This window comes from Myotis lucifugus, unplaced genomic scaffold (assembly GCF_000147115.1).
Source record: "Myotis lucifugus unplaced genomic scaffold, Myoluc2.0 scaffold_1, whole genome shotgun sequence".
NCBI classification, from domain to species: Eukaryota; Metazoa; Chordata; class Mammalia; order Chiroptera; family Vespertilionidae; genus Myotis; species Myotis lucifugus.
The window spans coordinates 28532952-28554569 of NW_005871049.1; the positions used below are offsets into that span (position 1 = coordinate 28532952).

General features: G+C 38.3%; 1 protein-coding gene across 10 annotated transcripts in view; it reads left to right on the top strand.

Annotated features, from left to right (window-relative positions):
• The window catches only part of PDGFC (platelet derived growth factor C), a 180607-nt gene extending 176504 nt beyond the window's left edge, over positions 1–4103 (top strand). For all 10 annotated transcript variants that reach the window (XM_023755482.1, XM_006081868.3, XM_006081866.3 and 7 more), the window contains one exon: positions 2506–4103. In XM_023755482.1, the coding sequence (XP_023611250.1) occupies positions 2506–2622 (117 nt within the window). In that variant the 3' untranslated portion in view covers positions 2623–4103. The remainder of the gene's footprint in view (positions 1–2505) is intronic.
• The last annotated feature ends 17515 nt before the right edge of the window (positions 4104–21618 follow it).

Sequence of the window (21618 nt, forward strand, 5' to 3'; positions counted from 1 at the left end):
ATCTCTACTATACCAGCTTTACCAACTCTACTGTACCAGTATTATCTTGTTTACCTTGTTTATATCTTCATATATCTAATTTCATTTTTCATAATTTAAAGTATAGTCTTTTTATGCTTAGATCTATTTATTTGGGAGGGAAATATACCATTCAATTGACTTATTCTAGTAATGAGTCCCATCCTCCAAGGTTCTATGACACCCCAAAATGTAAGGGCACTTTGCATACTTTGGGCAATGGTACCTGTGCCTCTATTCCTTGATGGTTCCCTCTGTACCTAATCTTTTCCTTTCCACTGGTTTTAGCTTTACCCTGGATTATTTTTTCATGTGCTTGCATTTAGAATTTGAACTGCTCCCTCAAAATTTTGTGAGATATTCTCCTGCCTGTTTTTTTCTTCTGGTGTCCTAAACTGTGTCCTGAAAATCCAATGAGCATCTTTCATATTATCTGGGACCTGCTGGTCATGGCCCAAGTTTAACTTTCTCTTCTCAAGTTAGAACTTTCAAACAGAACTGAGAAAGAAAACAATAAGTGTGGTCCCACCACCTTGTGTAAGAATTTCTTATCCAAGACTTCAACATCACTAGGACATAAAGAGATTATTCTTCTATCTGATCTCCACAAACATCCATGGATGAAGACTGGGTGTGTTTGTGTGTGAGAAGGGGCTTTTGTTTGGTGAATGCATCTTGACATAAGCACTGCTAGGGGGTGGAAGGGTTGTAAGGTTACAGCTTAGCATCACTGCCTGTTAGGATGGCATATGGTAGCCTACCTTACCTTTCCCTTTCATAGTAATTTTTCCCCTGCCAACTGGGAAAATGTATACACGTGGAGATAGGAATTAAAGACATTGGCTATGCCAATATTGCAATTTATCTGTCTTCCTAACCACATTAAAATAGTACATTTTTAGTCATTTTTATTCTAGCATTATGAAATGTAATAAAAATCTAATTTAGAAGTTGACTATTTCCCATAGTTATTTTAAGACTTGCAGTTTATCTTTCTGCAAAGAAAGTTACTAAATAAATAGAATGCATGACTAGGTATATTCTGAGTCTTCATAAAATTATTATCTATTGCTCTAATAATTCATATTTGGCCAAAGTACAAATACTGGCTATGCCACTTATTCTCTCTAAGCTTCTGTTCACTCATGTGTAAAATAGGGGGAATAGTTATAAATTACTTCATAGAATTCTTGTGAGTTAAAGTCTGTAAAATCCTTATTATAGTGGCTAGCACTCATAAGCATTCAAAAAATGTTAGCTAATTAACCTTCGGTATGACCACATTCTCCAAATGAGTTATACATTCTTTTTTTTCCTTCTTATTTTAATCTTCAAGAAGAACAGTCATAAGACTTGACTTGTGCCTTTTTGGATTAATGAAAATGTCCAGGAACTTTTAGAAGTTGCTCTATGAAGTTATCTGTGTCGTACCCAGAGAGCAGAGAAACTAGACAACTTCATGTTATTAAGTGCTCTAGGGTTTGTTTATAGTTCAAACATAAATTCTAAAAAAATGTATCATTTCTATTATAAGAAATAAAATGTAATGCACATTAAATAGGTCATTCTTTTCAAGTACATCAGGTCATCTTTTATAAAATACACTAGAGGCCTGATGCACGAAATTCATGCAAGGGGCTTGGCCCTCGTAGCCCCAGCTTCATCTGGAAGGATGTCTGGTCTAATTAGCATACTAAGCTTTTATTATGATAGAAAGCTAAGCTTTTATTATTATAGAAAGCTATGTCCTTTTGTTGTGTTGAAAAGAATTATGTTTAGCATCATTGTCTATTTTGCTATATACAAGTAACTAAGTAACTGCATTAAATAGAGCCATTACTGTCATTGCCAAATCTCCCTATACTGCACAGTAGGACCCAGCTGCAGAAAGTTAGCTGTGACGGAGGCTGATGTCTCTGAAGTGCATCTAATCCATCTCATCAAGTTTATAGAGGACTTGAGGTGTAGCCAAGAAAATTAATGAGTGGCATAATTGAGCAAACTCAGCTGCAGAGTGATCATGTTTCTTTTCACAGTACCGCAGTACTTGTGTGTATTGCTTCAAGCATAAATATTTGTTAAATGGGCGAACAAATGAATGACCGAAAGAAACTAACAAACAGAAAAATTAATCGTGCCGTAGTGGTTCCAAAATACATCACCAAGGTGAAATTTCTCCGCATTGTTACATGAGTAAAATAAAGTGTGCATAGTGACTCTTTCAATTTAAGGACTGTTCTTTATTCTGAAGCAGCATCCTTCCAAATTGTTGGTATTGAAATATCCTTGCTTTCATGAAAATTGATCGTGTATGATTTTTTTGAGGGGTGGGGGGTTATATTCGTAATGCCTTTACTAGGAAAAAACACAAAATCTATAGATCTTGGTTGGGCCCCACATTTTTTTTTCTGAAATTTTACTTGTCTGTGAACCCGTACGTGATAGATATTGATTGATTTTAACGGTGGTTTACATTGTTCCCTTCAGGTCCTTCAGTTGAGACCAAAGATTGGTGTCAGGGGATTGCATAAATCTCTCACTGACGTGGCCCTGGAGCACCATGAGGAGTGTGACTGTGTGTGCAGAGGGAACACCGGAGGATAACGCATCGCCACGTGCCGCCTTCGCCCGGCAGTGCAGCGCAGCGGCTGGCTCTGTTATAGAACTGATGCGTTACCGCCATCCATAATCTCAGTTGTTTGCTTCAGGGACCTTTCAGCCTTCAGGATTTACAGTGTGTTCTGAAAGAGGAGACACCAACCGGAATTAGGAGTTGTGCCACAGCTCTCTTGAGAGGAGGCCTCAATGACAGGGAAAAGGTCTCCGGGCGTGGAAAAAATATTAAATGTTGTAGATCACTAGCTAGTTACAGAGTTACCATGCACTTACTCAGCTGGCTGTGTTCTATATTTCAGTTGTCTTGATATGACTTAGTTAATGTCAGTACAGGAAGGAAATGAGTGCAGATGGGCACCTGATTCTATTGCCTTGCTTATTAACTCTCAAGCTCCATATTCTGGGCCTAAAAATCCAGAAATCTGGAATTTTTCCCTTATAGTCACATGTATAAACCAGAGTGTTCTATGGCCTACAAACTTGGTTTTGGGGAAAAAAGGAACTATGTTGCTATAAATCAAACTTAATGTCCTGTTGATAAGAAAGACTGGATTTTCCATATTTCTTATAAAATATTTCTATCATTTAGAAGACACGAACTACATTTCATGGTGTGGAAGAGACAAACCTGAAAAGAAGAGTGGCCTTACCTTCACTTTATCTATAAGTTGGTTTATTTGTTTTATTGTGTACATTTTTATATTCTCCTTTTGACATTATAACGGTTTGCTTTTCTAATCTTGTTAAATATATCTATTTTTACCAAAGGTATTTAATATTCCTTTTTTTATGACAACCTAGATCAACTATTTTTAGCTTGGTAAATTTTTCTAAACAGAATTGTTATAGCCAGAGGAACAAAGATGATATGAAATATTGTTGCTCTGACAAAAATACATGTATTTCACTCTTAGACGGTGCTAGAGCTTAGATTAATTTGCATTTTGAAATATTGAAATGGGAAATAAATAGAATTTGGTACATTGTGAACACTTTTGAAAATAAGTAAGTTATCATATCCTCCGCTCCTGTTATTGGAGATGCAAATAAAAAGTGACATAGGGACATAGAGAAATAGACATCGGATCCATCATTACTAACCCCAAACCCTTATTGCGGGAAGCGCGAGCCTAGCTCAGAAGAACACAAAGCACCTTGCAAAAAGAGACTCAACGGCTTCCTGAAAAGCTCTGCTGTCCTGTAGGAACACATCCTATTTATTGCGATGTTCTGGTTTTATTCTCTTGAAACTCTGTTCCACACGCTTGTATAAATACATGGATATTTTAATGTACAGAAGTATATCCTTTAACCAATTCACATATTGTACTCTCTGGCAATTGAAAAGGAAATCAGTAAAATACTTGGCTTGTAAATGCTTAATATTGTGCCTAGGTTATGTGGTGGCTATTTGAATTAAAAATGTATTGAATCACCAAATAAAAGAATGTGGCTATTTTGGGGAGAAACTCGAGTGTGTGTGTGTGTGTGTGTGTGTGTGTGTGTGTGTAAGAGTTGTCTCTGAAACTCCCAGAAGGTGAGAAGTGATACAATTTCTTGTTACCATAAATTTTCATTAAGCAAAAGTGGATGTCAGTTTAGAAGACAAGTAATGAAGTGGATATTTCTATTGAGGCTTCTCTGTCTCTTGTCTCCAATGTTTTTTAAAAAAATAATATATTTTTGTTGATTTCAGAGAGGGAGGGAGAGAGAGAGAGATAGAAACATTAATGATGAGAAAGAATCATTGATTGGCTGCCTCCTGCATGTCCCACACTGGGGATAGAGCCCATAACCTGGGCCTATGGCCCCACTAAAATGGAACTGTGACCTCCTAGTTCACAGGTTAACCCTCAATGACTGAGCCATGCCAGCCAGGTCTCCAATGCTTTTCAGCAGTAGTTTCCTTTTTCTCATTGGTCTGGATACTTATTTCTGGTCAATTAAATTGCAAATGACTTGAGAGTTGTCATGTGACTTGTGAAATGCTTAATGATAGATTATATAGTAATATAAAGCAGGAGAAAAAAACAACAATCCTGTAACTTGCCACTCATGTTTTAATTTTCAATGGCAAATCCTAACTGGGGTAAGCCTGAATGCATTTGGCAAATGGATTGATGTATTTTACATAAGACACTGCAAGGTGTGAATCCCCAATTTCAACTGTAGATTTCTATTTGAGCTGATGTCTTATCTCTGCCTTTCAACTTGCCTGAGACAAGAGGACCCAGGGTCTTGCTGTCCTCAGACACTTCTTCTAAGTAGTACTCTCTTTTGGGTACTTTTCCATCTGGCAATCCTACCCCGCACACAAACATGAAAAACAAATGAATAAAATGAACATTCATGTTTTGTCTTATTGCTTTACCTTCTCATAGTTTTGCCCCAGTCTTATGAAGCTTACTAGATATAGCTTAGCTGTGCTCCACTGAAAATACAATGCCCTGTATCTCTCTCTTGACAATTCATAACTCATTGAAGTAGTAAAAACTCCTTTAAATCTTACAATAAATGACCCATGTAATGGTTTAAACCAGCATTTCCAACCTTTGAATGAAACATCTTTCCCTTTGTTTTTTTTAATATTTATTTTATTTACATATAAAATGTTAAATAGAACATCTTTCCTTTTCGTTTGTTTTTAATATTTATTTTATCCTACATAATAAAAGGCTAATATGCAAATAGACCAAACAGTTGAACAACCAAACAACCGGTCTCTATGACATGTGCTGACTACCAGGGGGTGCATGCAGAACATAGTGGGTGTCAGCTTCTCCACCTCCCCATGCTCCTGAGGGGTGATCAGGGCTGGAAGCCACCTCTCTCAACTGCTGCCGGCAACGGCCCTGCTCACACCTGCTGCTGGTGCCAGAGCTGCCACTCACCCGCTGCTGGTGCCCAGTGCTGGTCCCGATCGCCCCTGAGGGCTTTTCCACCTCCCTCTGCTCATGAGGGGTGATTGGGGCAGCAGCCTCTGCTTGCACCCATTGACAGCACCGGCCCCGCTTGCACCCCCTGCTGGCGCCAGCCCCAGTCACTCCACACAGTCAATGAGTGTGAGCTGGGCCAGTACCGTCAGTGCGTGGGAATGGCAGTGGTTGTAGTGGGGGCTGCTGGCAGACAGGGAACTGGGAGCCACAGGGGGAGGGGCTGAGCAGGGGTGTGGAGGATGGGGCAAGACCACCCCTGTGCCCACAGCAGCCTCACAGCCCACAGTTCCTTTCAAGGTGCACGAATTCGTGCCCTGGGCCCTTAGTTTACATATAAAATGAAAGGCAAAGGAAATTATTCTATAAAGGTAGCAGTCCCACACACTCTTGCCAGTCAGTGGGTGAAAAAGGTGTGAGGTATAATAAATACTTAATACTTACAATTCTTACTGTGCATTTTGTTTCCCATCAATGGCACATGTGACTATAATTTCTCAGAATCCCCAAAAAGTATTGATTATATTTACCTCAAACTGTTTTGTATGTGTGACATATGCCTTCATCCCTGAGGGATGAACTGCTTTGCCTAGTGATTTTATAAAATAAAAGAGGCAGCTTAACTGGCAGATATCAGGCTTTCATGTCTATATTTTTCATTTCTACATCTCATCCCCTTTCTCATCTAATAACCATGTGCACTTTGAAAAGGTATAAATAGCAGTAATGAGAATCTACACCGAAAGTATGACTCCATTTCTTTATACTTGTGGCTGGGTTTAAGGAATGAGAAAATACAAATCTTACTTAATATCACTTAATATCAGACACTTAATATTATGTAATAGCCTTTTCTCCAAAAGCATTGTGATATTTAAAACTATTTTAATTACTTCTGATAAATCCCATTAAAACTCATAAATATCATAACCCTTTAAATTCATAGGAAGGAGTAGAAAAATGAAAATAAAATAGCTCATTTGCTTTACATTCTGTTTTTCCTTCATGTGTCATATGTAATTAATCAGCAAGTCCACCCATCAACTTTGCCATTTCAATTTCTCTTGTATTGGTGCCTATCTCTCCATTTCTGTAGCTGCTGTCCTGATTTAGACCCTCATGTCTCAGCCCGCAAGTCCACCCATCAACTTTGCCATTTCAATTTCTCTTGTATTGGTGCCTATCTCTCCATTTCTGTAGCTGCTGTCCTGATTTAGACCCTCATGTCTCAGCCCCATTTTACTGCAATAACCTTTTCCAGATTTCCTGCCTCTAGTCTCACTCCCCTCTGATCCACCCTCTGCACCACTAACAGAAAGATCATTCAAACAAATCCTAATCTATATAGCACTGGTGATCCTTACATTTTCCTGAAAACACCTGCATTCCCTCACATCTCTGCGGACACATACTGTGTTCTCTTTGGGTCCCTGTTCCTACACTTGGCTACTCGGTAATTTCTCCCAAGTCTCAGCTGAAAGGTCACTCTTCAGTGAAGCTTTTCTTCCTTACTTGCCGCCAACAGCCGTGGGCTGCACTTCTCCTGTGCTCCGAGAAGAATGTTTCACTTATAAATATTGTCATACTGCAGTATAATGACCAGCCCTCATTTTGATCTCTCATTAGGCTTTTAGTCTAATGAAATAAATGATTTTAAAAAACATATAGCACTTAGCCCTAGCTGGTTTGGCTCAGTGGATAAAGCATTGGCCCATGAACTGAAGGATCCCGATTTCAATTCCAGTCAAGGGCATGTACCTCGGTTGCAGGCTCAATCCCAGGCCCGGGTTGGGGTGTGTGCAAGAGGCAACAAATTGATGTGTATCTCTCTGTCTCTCCTCCTCCCATCCACTCTCTCTAAAAATAAATGGAAAAATATCCTTGAGTAAGGATTAACAACGATGACAAATATATATATATTAGTAGCCCAGTGCACAAAAATTTGTGCACTCGGTGGGGCGGGTCCCTCAGTTATTAAACATTTATCGGCACAACACTGACCACATTGGTGGTGGTGGTGGTCTTGTCAGAATGTGTTATATTATGCAGATGAAACTCTATTTAAACAGATTTGATGTAGATATTTTCAAAGATGGAAGAATTGTCCCTGTCAACTATTTCAGTTGATTCATATCTTCACTAATTGTCATCATTGCAAAGTTTTCAGTCCCCATATGGATTGCTGGATATAATAGGTCATGTGGTGTGCCTGTCCTTTGTAGCCTTTGTTACCTTAAGGACTCTAGTTTTCCATTTATATGTTTAAGTACCAACCTTACCGGCTTAAAAATGTAAGCTTTTAACACTGCTCTCTCTGTTCCATATCCTTCCAATGAAAAGTGGAGTTGGGTTGCAGCACAGGAGAGACATTCAGAAGGGGAATATTGAAGTAATGACTGCAGTAGGAGAAGAGGGAACCTATTTCCCTGGCCACAGGCGCTGGTGCCCTGGATCACAGGGCTGGCAGCTTCTCCGGGTGGCTGCAGCCTGGGACCTCGGCGGGTGACTTGTCTGTCTCCTGGGCTGCAGTCAGCCACAGGTGCTGGCGCCTGGACCAAAGGTGGGCAGTTTCTTCTTCTGGTGGCTTCTTCTTCTTCTGTGCTTCCAGGGAGAGCAGTCAGTTATGTGTATATGTGTGTGCATGCAAACATAGGCGTGTACACGTGTGTATGTGGAAATCTGCTGGGCAAGTCAAAACCATAGAAGAGTTGTCCCCTATCTCTTGAATCATCCAGAGATATCCCCCACTTTTTTATTCTATCACTACTGGAAAGTCAGTATTTGCAGCCAGCCAGCCAGTGACTCTCTCAGTGTCTATTTCTGACTTCTTCTTTCCCTGTCTGTCTTCCAACCCCTAGTCATATTTCCACCTGGATGCATCATTTTTACTCCCAATATGCTGTATAGAGAAAGAGTCAGGATGCTGTCTTCCCATGAATAGTACTCAATAACAAACCAATTGCATTTTTGTGTGGCAATGCCCTACCCCCCCTTCAAATCCCTTCCCCCATGCATGCATTTCTGTTTCCCTTTTGTTGGATTGTTCGGATGCTCCTTCTCCTCACCCCACCACCCTTGGATCGTAATGTAAAATTCTTTTACCATGTCAAGAAATTATTAAAAAAACAGGTTATTGGAAAAAAAAAAACAGGTACTCTTCCGAACACCGGCTGGGGCGGGGGGGGGGGGGGAGGTCAGGGAAGAGGCGGCTGCCTGCGGCTGGCTCTTCCCTGACCCGCCCAGCTTCTCCAATCACTGGCTGGGGGGTGGTTAACCGCCATCTTTGTTGGCAGTTAATTTTCATATCGCCTTGATTAGCCAATGGGAAGTGTAGCGAAGATACAGTCAATTACCATGTTTGTCTATTATTAGATAGGATAATGTATATATATTCACCAAATATGACATCAGGAACCCTGGAGTTCCAAAATATCTCTGAGTTTCAGCTCCCTAATATGTAAAATGAAGGAGGTAATCCATGGGAGCTGGTACTTTTTAGTTCTAATAAGTTCAGTCTACTGGTTATGTTGGGGCACCTACCAACAGGATAAAAATATCTGTTCCTTGTAATGTGACACCATTTCCCCATCTTTCACAATGCTTTGAAACTAAATGTTTGGTTTTCCATGTAATGATTTTCTTACCAACCATATCTCATATATTACTTCTTTTCAGAGTTAAAGAGATGTACTAATTCATTCTGGTATTATTCAGATTTTGGATACTTATTTACTAGTATGATTACATTTCCTGAGATAGAATTTAAAAGTCTTTAAAATGTGAACATATAGACATATGAGTAATTGTGATTCATAATCTCTTCATCGTTTACTTCTTGACTCACTTTGTATCATCAAACCTAACATAGAGTTCTAGTGAGTACTCACAGCTTCCTGAAAACACGGTACAGAATTCCCACACATCCCTGTGTCAGCATGTGCTATGTTCTTTTTTTGGAGCACTGTTCCTACACTTACCTATTTCAACCATCTCCTTTCCTGTCTATTACATTGTTAATTACATGCTCTCATGCTCTGCCTGAGCATTTGGAGCTACCTACACCAAATCCAATTTCTTTCATAACTGCTAAGCCATTATGGTAAATCTATCCAGTATAAATTTATGTAAAATTTAAGAAAGAGATTCAGTATTGGGGTGGGATGTGTATGTTATAAAATTAATAACTTTAATTATTTTAAAATTATATATACAATTCCAGTGGATTTTTAAATGAAGAAATTACAAAGCTCTTCTTAAAATTCATATGGAAATTCAGGGGGCCAAAGATAGCCAAAAAGTCTTGAAAAGTAATGACAAAATTGGATGATTCCCAATATCAAAATTTACTATTAAGTTATAGAAATAGCATGATAAGGTTAATAAGTTTAAACATACAAAGAAATGGAATAGAATTGAGAGTCCAGAAGTAAACCCTCCATTTATACACTTGGTGAAAGAGTATTCTTTTCCAACAAATGTTGCTACAACAATTGGATATTCAAAATGTATCTAGGACAACTGTATATGCAAAAGAATAAATTTGGACTGTTTCCTCATACCATATACAAAAATTAACGCAAAATAAATCAAAGATCTAAATGTAAAAGATAAAACTCAGACCTCTTAAAAAGACATGTAGGAGAAAATTTTGATGACCTTAATTTAGACAATATTTCTCAGATATGACGCCAAAAGAAAGAAAATAAACTGGACAGTATCAAAATTAAAAAACCTTTGTGTTTCAAGGACACTATCAAGAAAATTAAATAGATAACCCACATAATGGGGGGAAATATTTGCTGTTCATATATCTAATCACAGTCTTGTCTCTACATTATATAAAGAACTCTTATAACTCAACAATAAAAAGGTAATTAACTCAACTGAAAAGTGAGCTAAGGCTTCTGAAGTGCTTGCATAGTTGGGTTTGCTACCTTTGACTCCTGCCATCACTATGTGAAGAATACGCTGCAGAGTGCTCACTGGTCCCAGAAGACACCTGCTGCAAATTTGAACCCAATAATGCCATGGAGTCAAGTCCTGCTGAGTCCAGGCAACCCACAGATGCTTGGGTGAGAAATGAATAATTTGCTGAGTCCAGGCAACCCACAGAATGTTGGATGAGCAATTAATGATGCATGTTGTAAGATCCTGTGATTTTGTGGGTGTTTGCTATGCAGAATTATTTGGCAGTGGTTGACTAATAGGTATTATTTCATCTAAAATGAGGTCCTATCATACCTCTTTAGTGAAACTTTTCACTTTACTTGGAATGTGTATAGTATTGATTTACTTTTACGAAAAAAAAAGAGGGAATTAGCTCTCTGAAAATTTAGCCCATCTTTTCAAAAATCATTCTCAATGTTGTTTATTATATTATTTATTGTATGTTTTATAAAACATTAAATTAATACAAACACATTAAAACATTTAATGACAAATGTTTTATGTTTATATTTTAGTAAACTTTTCTAACATAAAGTATATTGGGTAATTTTCTTCTGTTCTTTAGGTTATTTTTCTTTCCAAACTTTGTTCTCTCTCTCTCTCTCTCTCTCTCTCTCTCTCTCTCTCTCTCTCTCTCTCTCCCCCCCTTCATTTTTCTTTTTTTAACATAGGTTATTTTTGCACAATTCCCATGCTTACAATTTTTTTCCTGCTTATTTCCATAATGCATGGTTTGTGTCCAGGCTACTGTTTACTCTGCCACTGTTTACTCTGATGTGGGAAAGGTGAATTCTTGATTCACCTTTTTACTTCTCTAAAACTTGTTTGCCAAAGGGAACTACAGTGTAAGGATTAGATGTTACATTCTGTTTATTTTTCTGTTTCTTTGGAGAAAGGGGATTGAGAGCACTTGCAAGAATGTTCCACCTTTGATGAAAGAATTCTGCTCGGCTCTCCTGTAAGCTATCTTTTGCTGGGATTCACTCTGGTAGAAGCATGCATCTATTCTTCATGAAGTGGGGAAAGGGGACAGATGAAATAGGTTTCAGATCTGACTCATAACTCAGCCTGAAGACCTTGAGGCTATGCTTTCATTTGAGGGCATCAGTCCCCACTTTTTAATTTCCATGTTTCATCGGAATCTGCCCAGAAACCATATCCCTTGCCCTTTTACACACACACAGCAGAGAAAAACTAATGGTATCTCCTCCGACTGCCTCTCTTCAAAGTTAGCCATGTAAGTGAGGGGACTTAGGATTTCATGTCAGTATTATACCCGAAATGGGAATTATCCTGGGCTTCGTGCTGAGCTACTCTTTTATTCCTAAACTCTCGTCCTCCAAAATGTAAAGCATAAGGTGTGCCCTTTCCATCAGATGCTATTAGCCAATGAACTGTATGTTGGAATTTTGCTTCTGTGACCTAGCTCTCCTTCTGTTTTATCCTGAAAACAGAAACCATTTTAATATTATAAATTTTTATGATTCTAACAATAATTTAAATGTTGCATACATTTTTGTATTTTGCTACTGAAATAAGCTATGTTCATTTTTAGACTTACAAACTAAATATTATATGGTGCTATAAATGCGTTCATTCCATCTTGCTACAGATTTCATGTAAAATGTTATTAACACTATTCAGTACTGGGTGGGTTAAAGATAGTCTGCCCATTTTTAAAGAAAGCTTAGATCTCAGCTGTCCTCATTTGTTGTGAGATAAAGGTTTCCACAAACTCAGGTAGAAAGTACAATAATTGTTTAAGCTAAATTTAAAACAGTTTTGTTTTTTAATCCCCTGCTTTGGAAAAATAAAATTATTATAGGTCTTGTAATCATCTTAAATTCATTTAATAATGAAATAATTTACTAAGAAGTACAAAATTTAACTCAGTTTAAAGAGCTTAGTATTAGTCCCTTAAGTGATACCTCCAATATAAGTCATATTTATGACAGCCCACCAAACAGTATTTGCGTTTCCTGTTAACCAAAAGACATCACAGAAAAAAAATCAGTTTAATACAGTTATTCAAAGAAGTTCTTGATGGACTTACTGACAACTAGCTCCAATGATATCCTCAGATAGATGTATACAAAATATTTTTGTATGAAATAACTTAGTTTCTGATGTAACTAAATGTCTATGTATTTAATAAGAGGCAATATGAAGATTTTGAGAAGCAATCCCCTCCAAAATCTAAAAAATAAGAGGTATTCCTATTGTTTCATATTTAATTTGAACAAGGAATAAAAGAAGTATCTACTCATCCAGACACATTTTTTCTTTTTTAAAATGAAAATTCTATTTTGAGAGATAAAAACATCAATGATTAGAAAGAATCATGGATAGGCTGCCTCCTGCACACCCCACTGGGGCAACTGAGCCTTCAACCCAGGCATATGTCCCAACTGGGAATTGAACAGAGACCTGCTAGATCATAGGTTGGCACTCAACCACTGAACCATGCCGGCCGGGCCAGATGCTTTTTTTTTTTAAGATAATGCCTATGGTACTGGTTATCTTCCAAATTTCCAGACCAGCAGTCTTAATTTTTCAAATGATTATTCACAGATCAGCAACTGCATGTATATGAATCTATTACAAGGAGAGCAGGAATTACATGAATAATTTATTGACTAGAGTTTGATGTGCTTTGTTTTCTGTCCTAAAGCTGTGATCTAAAAACTTGATTTGTAGAATTTGAACAGAAATGGGGGAGAGGGTGGAGTGTACTTCTTTCGGCTTAGCTCATCAGAATCCTGAAGGCTGAGCGGCTACTGGGCTTTACCACTGAGAGAAGAAATGAATGTTAAGCAAAAAGTATAAAATGAAGCAGCTTAAATAGACCAATTTGGTGTTGAATATCTTTTGAAGTCTTCTGGAAGACACGATAATTCAACCAATGAATTTTGATTACCATTATCTATTTTGATGGCTTAATGTGAATGCTTTACTAAATCAAAATCTTACTGTATTACGTAAGACGTATCTGTTTATTGTATCATCATTGGGGGATAAAGGCATATAAACTGTTTTTAACAAGACTTAAGCCTTGTTGCAGTTTTAATTGGTATGGTAATAAATCATAGTGATTTGTTTTTAAACTGTCGTTTTCCCAAAGATATTTAAATCTTTTGTAATGATTACTTTTGTGGGAAGTTTTTAATCTCAATTTTTGCAGCTGGAGATTGAGTCAGGAAGTGGGAATGTGACATGATTGAATAATTGTTCAACATCACACACGTGAAGAAAATCATGAGGTTCATATTTGGTTTCTTTTCAAGGGAGAAGGCAAAGTATTTTGCATGCTCATGCATCTGCTTTTAAGATTAGCCTATGGATAAACAAAGCCTAAGTTCTTTCTATGAAACAAGCTTTATTTTTTTGTCTTAGAGTGTATCAAAGGTGTTTCCCAATATATATTTTGGAAAACCTAGATCCTGGGTACCCAGCCAAATCCGGGAATCAAAACAGGTCATGAGCCCTAACCGGTTTGGCTCAGTGGATAGAGCGTCGGCCTGCGGACTGAAAGGTCCCAGGTTCGATTCGGTCAAGGGCGTGTACCTTGGTTGTGGGCACATCCCCAGTGGGGAGTGTGCAGGAGGCAGCTGATCGATGTTTCTAACTCTCTATCCCTCTCCCTCCCTCTGTAAAAAATCAATAAAATATATTTTAAAACAAAACAAAACAAAACAGGTCATGAAATCTTCTACCCTCCATCCCCAAACTAACTTTTCCATCAGTCACAACGAGGGAAATGGGTCAACTTGTCACCTTGCCATTACAACTGACCAACTTTAGGTTCAAAGATAGTTAAATACTCTGGCAAAGGATGGCCTGAACGTTTCAGCCCAGCTCCTCTCTCCTCAGATTTCCCAGGTAGTCCTTAGTTCCACAGTTGTGCCATAGGATTAAATTCATTCATAACTTAGCCTAAGATCTCACATCCAGTGATTGCTCAAAGGACTTTGCATAAATAAATTTTAAGCCAATATCCAAATTACTTCTCTAGGTAATAATTTGCAGCTATTTAATCATGTGAAACCTATGGTTAAGTCCTCGATAGTGTCCTAATATTATTATAGATACAAATCCCTACCTAATATGTCTCAAACCCCACCCCTGGGGAAGGGGGGGGGTTGCACTAAATTTCTTTTTTGTTTGCTTAACAAGTTGACCATAAAATTCACCCCCAGAATTAAAATTTATATATAATGACTCCAGATTTTGAATGTAAAGGTTTTGGATTTTAAAATGATAGTCGTCAAGTCTTTAATGCCAAAACCAGATTTACAGTATAATCTGAGTGTTACCTATAATTCTACCTCTTTTCTTCATGTGTTAAATCAGTGAATAGTTTAAACGACATGATCTCTAAGATTTCTCCCAGCACTTGCTTCTAAAGCTTAGTTTGAAAACATTCACAGAGAGGGAAGACACTACTCCCTGAGTTGGGATTCTGTCGAACAGTCCAAAAAACACATCTGCCTTCCCAGAACTTCCCTTCGGTAGTCCAGGTTCTGACCTGTGCAGCAGTTAAGATTATCTCCTTCAAATATTAAAAGACAACTGAACACTCCTATATGTTGCCTTCTGCAAGCAAAGCTTACCGGTGTTCATCCCATACCTCTCGTGCCAGGGCTTGGTTATTGTGTTCTGTGTGCTGACCACGTCACCTGAAATTGCATCACAAATCACGAAGGGTGATGAGACTAGAGCTTCCTTTGACCTGGATGAACTGTTCCTATGAAAGCCGTCTATGTTTGCATTCATTAGCAGGTCTAGCACCTGATAATCAAAGTGAGGTTGACACACTAGTATCAGCATTACCTGGAGTTTGTTAGATGTGCAGAACTTTGGGCCCCATCACAGGCTACCCGAATTGGAATCTGTATTTATCAAGCCTCCTAATGATTCATGTCCTCGGTAAAGTCTGGGAAACACTGAGATAATATAGTTAGCCAAGTGCTGGTGTACAAGGAGCTTACAGTCAATGACAACCACTAGCTGTTTTACAAGCCAGAACTTCTGAACTCCTTTGATGACAAAACTGACTCTGAAAAAGGAATGTATGATAGTACATTGAATAGCTGCCTGTAAATACGTGTGCTTCTGCTAGGCACCCTTTCTTTTTTTTAATTTTGTTTTATTGCTTAAAGTATTACAAAGAGTATTACATATGTCTCCTTTTTTTTTTAAGCTCTTCCTTTTTTTGTTACCAAGATTGCCTTGACTCTTGATTCTCTCCAATGATCTGAACATTGCATGTCAGTCTCCTGTGCTGGCTTCTGTCTACCTACCCTTGGCTCTTCCCTGACTCAACCCCTGTACTTCCATGACTCCAACTACCACTCATAGGCTGGTCATGTCACACTCCATAACTCCAATCCAGCTCAGTTCAACTGAATATCTACTTGAATGTTCTATAAGTAATAAATCAAATAGAATTCACCTTACCTACTGTCTCTCTCACACCTTCTGTTAGTTAATGGTATCTATCAAGTTAGTAACTTGGGGATGATCCTGAAACTCCATCTCCCACCCCATCATACATCTTATCAACCAACTAACACTGCCAATTTTATTGTTGAATCGACCCTTTCTGTCCCCACTTTCACTGTCTCAGTTTAGACCAGCACTGTCTCTCAAGCTTAATGATCAATTTCTTAACCCACCTGATCTTTCCTCTTGCCCATTTTTACTCTCTGTACTATCTCTGCCCCTTTTGTAGCCCCTTCTTGCACCAAACACACACAAGACTTCTTATTTCTACAAAGATGCATCTAAAACACATATCTCTCCCTTCCTCAAAACCCTCCTATGTCATATCACACAATGAAGTTCACACAGCTTTATGGTCATCCTGGTCCTGACACTCTACTGAGCGTAGTCTTTCAGTTGCTTTTTTTCCCACCATGCATTGCCTCATCTTAGTACTGAGTCTCCTCTTTTCTTTTCTTGCAAAAACCTATTATTCATCCTTCCAGACTTCTGCAATGCCTTCACAGATTTTTAATGCTTCTCTTGAGTGTATGCTCCTTACATGGCCTTATACAACAGTTGTGCTGTTTTGCAGGAACTTGGAGTCAACTCTCAGTTCTGGCACTAACTGCATGACTTTTGGCCATGTATCATTCATTGTGATCCTGCCCCCCCACCCCCCCCACCCCCCGCCCTTTCTCAAGTGGAATGCAGAGATCAGAGGACCATGGCTCTAAGCCATACATATACTTCATAAGTAAAGTCTGAAGCAAAGTGATTGGTACAAAATAGGTGTTGCTAATCATTTGTGCCTCATAGGCACCTGCAACTATGATGTTAGACTTATTCTCCCCTTAGTGGATTGTGGCCAACCTCAAGGAGGCACTGGTCTAACGTTAGATATAACACTTGCAGCTAGTAATGAGGTACTCAGTAAATGTGTATGTAAATTCAGATCCTGCTCAAATATGATGCTTTGTCTCAGTGCCCATTTAGAATCTCCATAAGGAAAACATTTCCAGCCCTAGCTGATTTGGCTCAGTGGATAGGGCATCGGCACTAGTTACTGAAGAGTTTCGGGTTCGATTTTGCAAGCAACTAATCAATGTATCTCTCTCACATCGATGTTTCTCTCTGTGTGTCTCTCCTCCTCCCTTCTACTCTCTCTAAAAATCAATAGAAAAATATCCTTGGGTGAGGATTAGCAACAACAAAAAAAGGAAGACATTTCCAGACCCCTTAGATAGCTTAGCCATCTACAGCATGCAGCCTGTTCCTTCTGATCTTCTTTTCCTTTTCCAAATACGTTCCTTCTCTTTTGCCTCTTTTTTTTAAAAAAATATATTTTATTGATTTTTTACAGAGAGGAAGGGAGAGGGATAGAGAGTTAGAAACATTGATGAGAAAGAAACATCGATCAGTTGCCTCCTGCACACCTCCCACTGAGGATGTGCCCGCAACCAAGGTACATGCCCTTGACCGGAATCGAACACAGGACCCTTCAGTCCGCAGGACGACACTCTATCCACTGAGCCAAACCGGTTAGGGCTCTTTTGCCTCTTTAATCAAAATTTACCTTGCACTTCCATGCTCTCTCATCAGTATCATTGTACTCATTTTTTGTCATGGACATAAAATTGTTTCTCAATCCTTCACTATATCAATCCTCATTTTGTTTATTGGCTACATTCTGTGCATTCATGTATAGATGTTTCCATCCTTAAGATACTGTGTTCCCAGGCACTTGCTCCATTGAAGTTTGTTCTAAGCCATACCTATACTTCCAAAGTATTCTATTAAATTGCCTGCTCTCTCTCGTTGCAGCTATTCAGCAGTGTTGCCAAATCACCTGCTAGAGATCCCTTCCAACACTTGTAAAAGTTATCTCTATCCAGATGTATTTTGAGATAGATTTCCTAAGAACTACAAAGGTGAAAAATGAACAGACTCATTTTTTTAAAAAATCCATGGATAATTTCTCCATTGATATAAATTTCCTGCATCTCAACAGGTCTTTTTATTTCAGGGTTTATTGTTTATTGATAATGTGATATTGGAAAGTTACTGTTTCAGGGATGCTATGTCTAAGTACCATTGTATTTTATCATTCCATAAAAACAAGTTAGATAGGCATCTCTGAAATTGCATTGTAAATGAATGCAAAAACAGGGTTCCATTATAAAATTTTCTCAGAAAATCAGCATAGCTCTCAATTAGAATGTGTCCCCCTTCTAAAATCCCTGCTACAGAAATCTGCTTATGTATATTAGTACTTAGAACAAGAGCTTTCAGACTGAGGTCTATAGATGTGCTTGAAATTATCTGTGAACTTTATGATGTTGTATGTGGACATTTTGTACACACAACTGCTGGCACTTCCCTAACACTGTCAAAGGACTTCATCCCAAAAGTTTAAGAATCGGTGACACCGTATATAGAAGGGACTAGAAGGCAAACAATGTGGTAATGATTTTTAAAATTCTAAATTTCTGAATAGTGATAGGAATCAGCCTGAACCTGTGCTTGAAGCACACAGTCGACTTGGTATGTCTGCAAAGGCCACACAGCGGGAAGTGGGATGTTTTACTTAGAGATCCTCTCTTTTATCAGCACCGCAGTTGTTAGCTTGTATTTTTAGTTCCAGTGAAAGCAGTCCCTACAAATCAGAGCCCGTGGGAATCAGGCTAGCAGCCCAACTACATCTAAGATGTAAAGTTCAAGAATGCTTCAATGGAAGGTGAATTTGACTTACAAGAACTCCAGGAAGATTCTCATGGATTAAGTTGCCAGATGTATGTCAGTGATAATTACTGAGAAAGAAAACAGAACCTTTTTGATGAAATTATGGGAGAGATGACAGAGAGTGCAACAAAAGCTTAAGCACATTAACCTCTGGTCACTTTTGGACTCACCTCCAACATCGCGACCACCTAATTTCTGCATGTTGATTCCCTTTCCTTCCAGCCTGCCCAAATCCTAAGAAAGCAACCCTCATCATGTGCTCAGAGAAAAACCATATGGCTCTGGCAACATAGTCCAGATTCCAAATAGAATAAAATAGGAAAATAATTCTTGCCTGGAACATGACCCCCACAGTTTTCTAAATTCGTAGTAAATTGCATCCCTGCTGTTACGTTTTTTAACTTAGAATTTGGTGCACACACTTCCCTCAAACCATTCAAACACAAAATTCGCATGTGATATTTCATTGTCCAGCATACAGAGCCTTTGTGACAACAGCATGAAGAGTCTCCCTTGATAAAGTCTATCACAAAGTGGAAATTTTTGAGGAGTTTTTATTAACTTTAATTTAATAACATATTTACCTAATTTTAATATAATTCTTTCACATACCTCTTATAAATTTGGTCTCATAATATTACAGCTTTCTTCTTACATTTTGCTATTAATATTGTATGATGATCATTTTCCCCATGTCATTAAATTTTCGTGTTTTAATTGGTTTCATCATATTCCAATGCATGGATATGCCATAATTTAGTTATAGATTCTGTTAAAATTTTAATTATAATGTTTTGTTATTAGGTGAACATCTTTGATTCTATTGATGAATCGGTTCCTATTATAAGTATAGTGGTGGTTGGCTAATATTTTAAATCCATTATAAGTATAGTATAGCAAAACGTGTGTGTTATTTTTTTGGTAATAATAATAATACAAATAATGCAGGAAACTTTTTGTTTGTTTATTTTGTTTTAAGGGAAAGGTGTTTCTTATTTTACTGTTTTATCAGTGCTGGTTATGTTCTTTATGGGCCGCTTGAATTATACACAATGTCAGGACAATTGTCAGGGAGGCAATAAAAGTCATTTGATCTCTTTGAGGGTCTTTCCTGCAGAAAGATTCCATCTATACCAGGAGTCAATTTTTAAAAATACATTTCAAATAAGTGCATAATCCACATGTTTCTTGTATGCAGAATGTTACCTCAGATAAATGATTGTCTATTTTAGTCTCATGCGGATGCTTTAGTTCAAGTATGGAGCCTATGAAGCTTCAGGTTTATTTTCCTGATTTTTAACTTGATAATTTTTATTAGTATTTTAATAAAATTGGGTTAATACAATTGTCTGATTTGTAACACTTTTGTTATATACAGTTGTCCCCCCTTATCCTCAGGGGATACATTCCAAGACCCTCAGTGGATGCCTAAACCATGGATAGTACCAGATATTATATGCACATTTTTCCTATACATACATACAATGATAAAATTTAATTTATAAATTAGGCACAGTAAGAGATTAACAATAACTTATAGCAAAATAGGACAATTATAACAATTCTACTAATATGGAATTAATAAAATAAGGGTTACTGGCCCACAGGCACTGTGGTTCTGCCACAGTGAATCTGATAATTGAGGTGGCTAATAAGTAACTAATGGGCAGAAAGCAGATACGGTGTGAAGATCCTGGACAAAGGGATTATTCATGTGCCAGGCAGGATGGAGGGGAACAGCAAAATATTTTTCTTATGCTACTCAGCATCATGAACAATTTAAAACTTATGAATTGTTTTATTTCTGAAATTTTCCACTTAATATTTTTGGACCATAGTTGACCGTGGGTAACTAAAACTGGAAAGCAAAACCATGGATAAGACTACTGTAGTTGTAATTAGATCATTATCCTTAATATATGAGCAAAACTACTTGTATTTTCCCTAAGTTCATTGAAGATGCCTTCTTCTTCTTATACGTCATGTAGGGAATTAAATCTGTGATTATGTAGCTTTTGTGGCAATGGATAGACCTAAATAACCAGTAATACTGAAGACTCACAACATAAATTTAAAGGGGCTATCATAACTGAAACAGAGAAGAATTGTAAACCTCAAAGAGAATGAGGAAAATGATGATTTAAACCACAATGAGAAACAGACGTTAGCTGTGAAAAATTCTTTTCTAAATCTTGGCAACTTTGGATTCATAAGTTGTTGTGTTTTTAATGCCAAGGAAATCTCAGTATTGTGCATAGGCAGTGGTGAGGAATAAAAACTACTTTATGACCGTGTGGAGTTACTAACATTCCATTTATAGAAACTGACCAGGCACACACATACATGTGCATGCATGCACAAACATACACCCTTTCACACAGCACAGCATGCACTTATATGCACCATATCAAAATGTGCACAGTGCAAAGTACATAGGGAAGGGATTTAATCCTAGCTAATAAAGACAGGATGTGCAAATTGACCATCACACCATCACAAAGATGGCAGTGCCCATAACCACAAGATGGCGGTGCCCAGTCCCCTCAGCCCTGCCGGAGTCCCCCAGTCCTTTCAATTCGACAGGGGGTGGCAGGCCCACGGTGTGCCAGACCTGCCCTCAGGCGGGTCCGGCCACTCCTTGCTCCTGCCGCAGAGTCCCATTGTCTTTTCAGTCCAAGGTGCAGGCAAGCCTCGGATAGTGGCTGACCAGGTGCTCAGGGCTCCCGAGGCTCAGTTAACCATGGCCGGCCGAGGTTTGCGCTGCTGGCAGTGGCAGCAGCAGAGATGTGATGAGGGCATCACCTTCCCCTGATGGCCAGATCACCTTCCATCCCAAGGGCTCCCAGACTGTGAGCAGGCCACACTGAGGTACCCCCACTCC